Source organism: Microtus oregoni, unplaced genomic scaffold (assembly GCF_018167655.1).
Source record: "Microtus oregoni isolate MIOR12 unplaced genomic scaffold, Mior012 000025F_ref0000491, whole genome shotgun sequence".
Lineage (NCBI taxonomy): Eukaryota > Metazoa > Chordata > Mammalia > Rodentia > Cricetidae > Microtus > Microtus oregoni.
The window spans coordinates 24795448-24803735 of NW_024543084.1; the positions used below are offsets into that span (position 1 = coordinate 24795448).

The window sequence follows — 8288 nt, forward strand, 5'->3', positions numbered from 1 at the left end:
AAATTATGGCTGCAGTTTCTGTGTCTGTGATCTATTTTTAATTTTTAGACAAGGCCTCTTGGAGCCCACGTTGGCCTCGAACTCCTAATTCTCCTGCCTCCAAGAAGTGCTGGGCTCACAGGTGTGCAGGGCCGCGAGTTTGGTAATTCCTGGGTCAGGCGGGGCGCTAGGACTAGGACGCCAGGCTCCGCTGCAGCACCGCGGGGGTCCCTTTGTCCCTGCCGCCTCGGCCGCGTCCTCACCTCGAGGGAAACCCCTGCTCCGGCGGCGCAAGTGCAATCCGCCCGACTTCCCCGTTCCTCTTACTCTGCAGCCCCCGCGCGGTTGCCATGGCGACCGCGAGGGCGGGAATGTGGGGAAGACCCCGCTGGCAACCCGCCCCCGCCGCCCTTGCGGGGAGCTCCACTCTGGTTCGAGCCGGTTTCCCCGGACCACGTGGGCATTGGGGCGGTGGGGGATTCCCCTAGTCCCCAGGGACTTGCAGCGACTGGCGCATGCGCGCGGGAAATGCAACCCCCCCTTCCCAGCACAGGGAAAGCCCAGGTGAAGAACAAACTACTCTGCGCATGCGCGCAACTCCCCTCTCACCCCCCCTCCCGGAGCCGGGGAGTTCCCTCTCCTAGTGCGCAGGCGCGGGCTGGGATCCCAGGCGAGGCGACTTTGCTACAGAACAAAGGCTGTAGCTTGGTGTTTCCGCACCTGTCTGTGTAATATTTATTTTGACACTGTTTCCCTGTATATGGCTCAACCTCGCTTTGGACTTACAGCAATTCTCCTGCCTCAGACTGGCGAGAGCCACCACACATGGCTCTGGTCCTTTCTATTCTCTCTGCAGGAACTCGCCTGCGTGGCTCCCCATGCTCTGCTGTGGACCCCACGCCCCTACTCCCTCTGCTGGCTTCTTCCTGTCACCAGGAGACCTAACTGGCCAGTGGGCGGTCCGTGGGGTCCATGAAAGCACGGGGCCCCAGCAGGAGGAAGGTCAACCTTGGCTAATCAGACCCTGTCAACGATTATGTGCCTAGTGTCTCGTCTGGACACGTGTCTGTACGTACATATGTGTGCGCACCACATTTGTATCTGGCCCGTGGCACTCCAGTGTGAGGCACCATGTGGCGCTGGGATCGAACCTGGGTCCTCTGCAAGAGCAATGAGTGCTCTTACCTACTAAGCCATCTATCCAGCTCTCTGAATAATTTTTTCTTTTTCTTTTTTTTTTGGAGAGGTGTCTGTAGTCCAGGTTGGCCTTGAACTCTGGAAATTCTGCTCCAGTCTCCCAAGAGCTGAAGCACCTGGAGCCAAAAGAATGGTGGGCTCCTCCACCTAGTGTTCGCGTCCCAGCAGCCGTCACTGGGTGAGGGGTGGGTAGCTCGGGAGTGCACTAGACACAGCTCAGGGGCGGAGTGAACGCCCAGCTGCTGAGTCGCTGCCACACCCCTTGCAAGGGGCCTTCCTATTCCTTCCCTTAACCCTCACCAGGCCCTTTCCAGAGATGCCAAGCATCCTCTAGTCCTGTTCTCGGGGTTCCAGGGTTGTGTCCCCACAACCCGCTTAGAACCGTGGAACCCAAACTGGCCTTGGCATCACCCCAGAGCAAGGATAGCCGTGAACTGCTGACTCTGCCGAGTGCTGAGATAGCAGGCAGGCACCCCGAGTAAGTACTGGGATGGCAAGCATGCACCCCCATATCTAGTTTAGGAATTTTCTCACTTCCCAGTTCTGAGGCCGGAGCCAAGTGCTGTCGGTCAGTCACATTCCTGACTCCTCTGGCCGCACTGATTTTACAGGGCTTACTGCCCCACTCTTCTAGGAACGTCCCCTGTAGGGGCAGCTAAGCCTGTGCACCGGTGGGTCCTTCTCTCACACTCTTCAAGGCCTAGTTCATGAGACTTACACTGGATCAAAACCAACCCCTTCGGCGCAGCCCTGGCCCTTTGGAACCTGGGAACACCTGCAGGGAGACCTGTTTTCCTCTTGGTACAAGAAACAGAGAGATCACAGGTCTTGAGAGGGACAGTTGCTATGTAGAGAGAATCCAAGAAAAAACGGACTGAGGAGACAGGCGGCAGATGATGACCTTGTGTGTGGCTGTCACCACTGTGGGACCTGATATCTGCCCTTGTGCCTTTGTTTCCCCAAGATGGCCATTTTAATGTTCTGGGGCCACTGGGGCCAGGAGTCCAGCAGCTCAGCGCCACTTCTTAGGCAGGCCGGAAGTTCTCTGCTCTCCAGTGAGTGCTCTTCACCGACCACACCCCCAGCGCACTTCCTGTCCAGCCTCTGCAGCAGGAACACGGCCAGGGTCTAGGAGCCCTCAGCACACTGGCAGGCAGTTTGCACTGCCTACACAGGTATGTGGGTCTCTCCGGGCCCTCTCTGATCCTCAGGGTCAATGCTAGAGCAGAGAAAGCAGTTCTGGGTTCACACCGCATGGTCAATGGTCCACCTGCCGTCCTCAGCCGGCCCAGCACCCTCATGTTCCTTGCCTCATACCTCAGCTCAGGGTGAGTACAGCCTCAGCCATCTCTGCAAACCTTGCCCCGTTGTGCGGGGGCCGGCAGGTTTGGACATGTCCATTACACCATGCCTCCCTCCAGCAGTCCCCACCAAACATGACATGTGTCTCAGGCAGCCTCGCCACAGCCTTTATTGGGCAGGTGCTCAGCCGGGCTCCATAGGGCGCACAGGAGCTGGGTGTTGCTCAGAGCGGGGACCCTCTGGATTGCTGAGGACAACTCATTGGCTCGGAACTCTCTGAATCCCCAGGCCTGGCTGGGGACGACTCATGCCTGGTCCTGTCACTTAGGTGCATTGAAAGGCAGCGCACGCTGGTTCATAGGGTTGTCTGGTGAGCGCAACCACTCCTTCTTCAGCAGCTGCTTCAGCTGTGACAGCCGCATGTTGGGGTTCTCCTGCTTCAGTCTCGGCAGCTGTACCTCCTCGAACGCAGTGAAGGCCGCACGCATACGGCGCTCCGGGTGCCGGTCTGCATCCTCTGCCACACTGTGGGGACTAGAGTCAGCTCTCAAAGTCCATGCCTAGGCCCCGCCCATGCCTGCAAGGCCCCGCCCCACCGCCCACAGGCCCCTCCCACCTGAGCACTGCTATGGCATCCTCTACAGTGCGGGCCTCCAAGCTGCCCTCCTCCTGCGCCCGCCTGTTCAAATTCTCCTCCAGCGGCAGCTCCAGGTGGCTCTTGACCTTCTCCACTGGAATGGGGGGGGGGGGGGGAGAGCGATAGACAGGGACAGGATGTGAGCAGCTGAGGTTGGGGGTGCACCGCCCCCGGCCCCCCCACCACGCACCTGGCTCAGCCCGCTGCTCTCGGCGCAGGGAGTCCTCGATCTGCGCGCGGGTGACCTTTGTGGATGCCACGCGAGGGGCCTTGCCGCCCTTGAGCCGGGAGTCCTCCTCCTCCAGCAGGCGCTGTGTCTCCTTCTTGCGTTCCAGCTGCTCCAGGCGTCGCTTCTCCTTCTCCTCCTACGACAGTATGGGGTCACCACGGGGGGCTGTATCTATCTTGATGCCGCCTGAGGCACCCCGGGTGGGACCCAAGTGGGTGCTAATCCCTTCCTTTCGATCCCCCAGGGCGCTCTTGCAGCTAATGTGTTTCACAAGGGAACTCACTCCCTGAGCCTCTGCGCCAACCGCAGGCAGGAAAGCCTATCTGAGTTCACAGTCAAAGGTGTTTGGGGGAGTACTGGAGTCTGCCTCAGTTTCTCCCTAAGTCAGAGGCAGCAGCACCCTGCTCTCAGCCAGGCCCTGCCACTGTGCCTCTGGACAGCAACTGCCCACTGGGACTCCTCCACAAGTCCTGGTCTTGGGACCTCTTCTGTCCCGAGGGCAGAGAGCCTGGGCAGCGTTGTGTGCTGGTAGATCCTGCGCCCAAAGAAGGGACAGTTTCCAGAAAGTTCCAAGAGCCCAGGACCAGGGGGTCATCAGTACTGAGTGAGACACACAAAAAACTTCTGATCATGGTTTGATCCTGTAGTATCCCGAGCTGTGGGGGAAGCTGAGGCAGGAAGAATGGCTGGGCGCAAAGGGAGCTGGTACTGGACATCTCAGGGGCCCAGCAGGGTGAGGCCTGCGGAGGGGACTATGGGTCTCTGTTGCCCCCTAGTGGGCTGACCTGTCAGCATGCCAGAAACTGCTCCTCAAGCACCAAGTTGGCACCTGGGGCTCAAAGGTCAAGAATGGGACACAATTAAGGCTGGGGACAAAGGCAGGACCACTTCAGCTAGCTGCTGCGTCCACATCCCTCCTTGGTTACCTAGGGCTGACCCCAGGCCGCAGCGCCACCCACCTTACGCTGCTCCTTCCGCATCACGTGTTTGTCCTCATCCTTCCAGTAAGCATCTTCCAGCTCCTTCTGTTTCTTGGCATCAGCTGCCGCCTTGGCTTCAGCCCTCCGTGCTCGGGCAGCTGCCGACTTGCTGTTCTCGCCCTGGAACTTCTTGGGCATCCCTCAGCAGGCTGCAGGGAGGACACTGTTGAGAGGGTTGGACAGTGGCCAGTGCCCACCCATGACTTACAGACTACATGCAAAAACCATTTTAAAAATAGGGTCTCTGGGACTAGAGAGGTAGCTCAGAGGTTAAGAGCACTGGTTGCTCTTCCAGAGTCCTGAGTTCAATTCCCAGCAACCACATGGTAGCTGACAACCATCTGTAATGAGATCTGGTGCCCTCTTCTGGCCTGCGGGCAGAACACTGTATACATAATAAATAAATCTTTTTTAAAAAAAGCCAGGGTCGGCCGGGCGGTGGTGGCGCACGCCTTTAATCCCAGCACTTGGGAGACAGAGCCAGGCGGATCTCTGTGAGTTCGAGACCAGCCTGGTCTACAAGAGCTAGTTCCAGGATAGGCTCCAAAGCCACAGAGAAACCCTGTCTCAAAAAACCAAAAAAAAAAACAAAAAAAAAAAAACAAAAAAAGCCAGGGTCATGCAGGGCGGTGGTGGCACACGCCTTTAATCCCAGCACTGGGGAGGCAGAAGCAGGCGGATCTCTGTGAGTTCGAGGCCAGCCTGGTCTACAAGAGCTAGTTCCAGGACAGGAACCAAAAGCTACAGAGAAACCCTGTCTTGAAAATCCAAAATAGGGGCTGGAGAGTTGGCTCAGAGGGTAAGAGCATTGCCTGCTCTTCCAAAGGTCCTGAGTTCAATTCCCAGCAACCACATGGTGGCTCACAACCATCTATAATGAGGTCTGGTGCCCTCTTCTGGCCTGCAGGCATACACACAGACAGAATATCGTATACATAATAAATAAATAAATATTTAAAAAAAAAGAAAAAAGAAAATCCAAAATAATAATAATAATAATAAATAAAAAAGCCAGGGTCTCTCACTATGTAAAGCCAGGGTCTCTCACTATGTAACCCAGATTGGCCAGAAAACGTGATTCTCTCTAACCCTTGTCAGTTGCTGGGATGGCAACGGGGCATACATACCCCTCAAGCAGGCTTTCCTCTTACATTAGGATAGGTAACCCTCTGCCTACACAACCTAGGCAGGGGCTCCACCCTAAGCCACGCCCCCAGCCCCTCACTGGGGATCCTAGGCAGGGACACTATGGCTAGGTCTCTTCTGGGCCTTTTGAAATAACTTTTAAACTACAATTACAATGTTGTACAAAAACTACCATTGCCTCATCCAAAAGACCCCATTTCTATCAACAGTCACTTCTGTTCCCTGTCCCAGCCCCTGATCTACTTCATTTCCTGTCGACAGATTCTACACCACATGGCCTCTATCAGGCTGCATCACGCAGCAGGGCCCGTCACTGTGTCGTCGGAGGGTACTCTATGGCAGCACATGCTGTACCCAGTGCGTCTGATCCCCCTCCCGTGTGTGTCATCACTGTAGTGGAGCCCCGTACCCTGCAGAACCTCACACTGGACTCTACAGATGAATGGACACACACACACACACGCGCGCGCGCCTCGGGGAGGTACTGTACAGCAACCAGAACCTTAAATGCAGGGCTGGTCAGTCACCCCGGGGTAGGTAGACAAGCTGAGGAGTCTGGCCTCAGGTGAGGGAGGCTATGCTGCTGGGACTATCAGGATCACATCTCTTCCCGTCAGGAAGGATAGATCTGTGATCCAAACACTTGGGAGCTTGAGGCATGAAGGTCACCCATTTCAGGCCATCTTGGCTACACCAAACCAAAAAGCAATCATGGCCGAAATACCGCCACCCCAAAACCCACCTGCCCGAGGCTTGCAACATACAGGGCCTCAGATTTCCAGACTGCCTAGTGCCCTCATTCTCTACCTCCCCCACATCCCCTACTCAGTGCCACAATGAGTGACAGTGCTGTGGGGTCCAGGACACCCGGACATCAGCACCTCTCAGCCTCTCTGTGTGAAGTCCCCCTTTCTGGCCCTACTGGAACCCTGTACCTCCATAGCCATCCTATCATGAGAGGAGCACTCCCCGGGGCAGGAATGAGCGGTGGGAAAGAGAAGGCAGCAGGACTCGGGGCTCACAAAGCCCCATCCAGCTGTTGTGTGTGAGCACAGCTGGCTGTAGACACCATGTGGGCAGGGGTCCTGAGAGCTGGCCAGAGGTGGCCCAGGAGTGGAGGCTGTGACCTGGCTCCTAAGCACGGCCCTGCCTGCTTCAGACAGTCAGGATGTCAGTCATATTGGAACACAGTGCAATGTGTAGCCCAGCAGCTAAGATCCCCTCGCTTGTGGCCAAGGCACGCCCGTGTGTGCGCCTCAGTTTCCGCACACACTGCCATGGGGCAGGCATCAGAGCCTCTGCCTGCACAAGACACCCCAGCTGGACCCCACCGAGCCGGCAGAGAACGGTCAGTATGGGCTGGAGATGGCTCAGTGGTTAGAGCATTGCCTGCTCTTCCAAAGGTCCTGAGTTCAATTCCCAGCAACCACAACCACATGGTAGCTCACAACCATCTGTAATGAGGTCTGGTGCCCTCTTCTGGCCTGCAGGCATACATGCAGACAGAATATTGTATATATAATAAATAAATAAATAAATAAATATTTAAAAGAGAGAGAGAGAGAGAGAACGGTCAGCAGCAAAGCTCTGGGGCTCCCAGGAATCTCCTGGGCACCGCGGAAACTGAGGCACCCAGCTCCACTCCATGGAGTCTCTGAATCCTTTCCCCGTGGCAGCCACACCTGCCTGCGTTTGAGTCTTCAGACAGCAATCAGCCCTGTGCCATATGCCCTTCTGACACCTGGCCTGGAACTTTCCATCCTCCTGCCTCAGCAGTGCTGGGGTGACTGGATATGCAATGCAGCACATTGCCAGGCTAACCCAGTAAACGCCTACTGAACCTTCGGGCCAGGGTGGGCGTGGTGGCCCATGAAGAGGCAGAAGGATACCCGAGTTCCAGGCCAGCCTGCGGGTTTCACTCTCCCTCTCTCCCTCTCGATTACTGTATATTTATCATTTAACTAATCATTGTCCCCAACACGCTGGGCGCACAAAGGAGGCCATGTGCAAAGGGCCCTCACCAGGAACCAGATCAAGTCGGCACCACCACCTCGGTTTCCCGACCTAAACGAAAACGACCAGAAAAAATGTTCCCAGGCTGGGCATTACTGGCGCACGCATGTGACCACGCCACTTGGCAAAGCTGAGACAAGAGGACTACACCGAGTTCGAGGCAGCCTAGGCTACAAAATGAGCCCGGGGTCCAAATAAACCCTCTCAAAAAGTGCTCACGTAATTCCCCGTGAGTGCTGCCGAGCGGCAGGAAAAAAGGTCAGGGGAAACGCCTCCTCCTCCAGGAAGCCCTCCAGGCTCGGGCTGGGCCCGGGAACGGGCTCCGCTCCCCGCCACCTGCCGCGCCTGCGCGCGCGAGCGCCCCCCCCCCAGGCACCCCATCTCCGGTTCCGTCTTCCCGGCGGAAGGACCCCAGGCCGAGCCGCGCCTGCCCAGCGAGCCCCACAGCCCGGCTCCGCCTGCGCCGCTCCTACCTCTTCCCCCGGCACCGGCCCGGTCGCGTGTCTGTGACGTCACCGCGCCTGCGCACTCACTTATCGGTGGCGCGCCGCTCATGACGCTAGCTGATGCCGCCATCTTGGTAGAGGCTATACCAGCTAGTTTTCCTCTAAACCAAAGTTCTTAACCAATGTTGCCAACTTTTCTTCTTTTTTCCGAGCAAATTATGTTGCTAAATGTCATTTCATAGTCTCATTTCAGATATTGATGAACAAAGACAGACGACAAAGAGACAATCTATGACAATGACCTTATCAAGCTGGCCGCTGCCCGGAGAAAAGATGGCGGCGCCGGCGTCACATGGGTT

General features: G+C 56.8%; 1 protein-coding gene across 2 annotated transcripts; it reads right to left on the reverse strand.

Moving 5' to 3' along the window:
• Positions 1-2624: 2624 nt before the first annotated feature.
• On the reverse strand, positions 2625-8005 carry Ccdc124 (coiled-coil domain containing 124). Of its 2 annotated transcripts, none has more exons than XM_041674057.1 (5): positions 7957-8005; positions 4304-4473; positions 3306-3480; positions 3095-3209; positions 2625-3003 (listed from the first exon to the last, which is right to left on the reverse strand). In XM_041674057.1, exons 2-5 carry the CDS (start codon positions 4460-4462, stop codon positions 2799-2801), a joined length of 654 nt encoding a protein of 217 aa, XP_041529991.1. In that variant the 5' UTR covers positions 4463-4473; positions 7957-8005; the 3' UTR covers positions 2625-2798. The 2 variants fall into 2 exon arrangements, with proteins under 2 accessions (XP_041529991.1, XP_041529990.1); XM_041674056.1 differs by lacking the exon at positions 7957-8005 and adding an exon at positions 7492-7636.
• Positions 8006-8288: the final 283 nt, after the last annotated feature.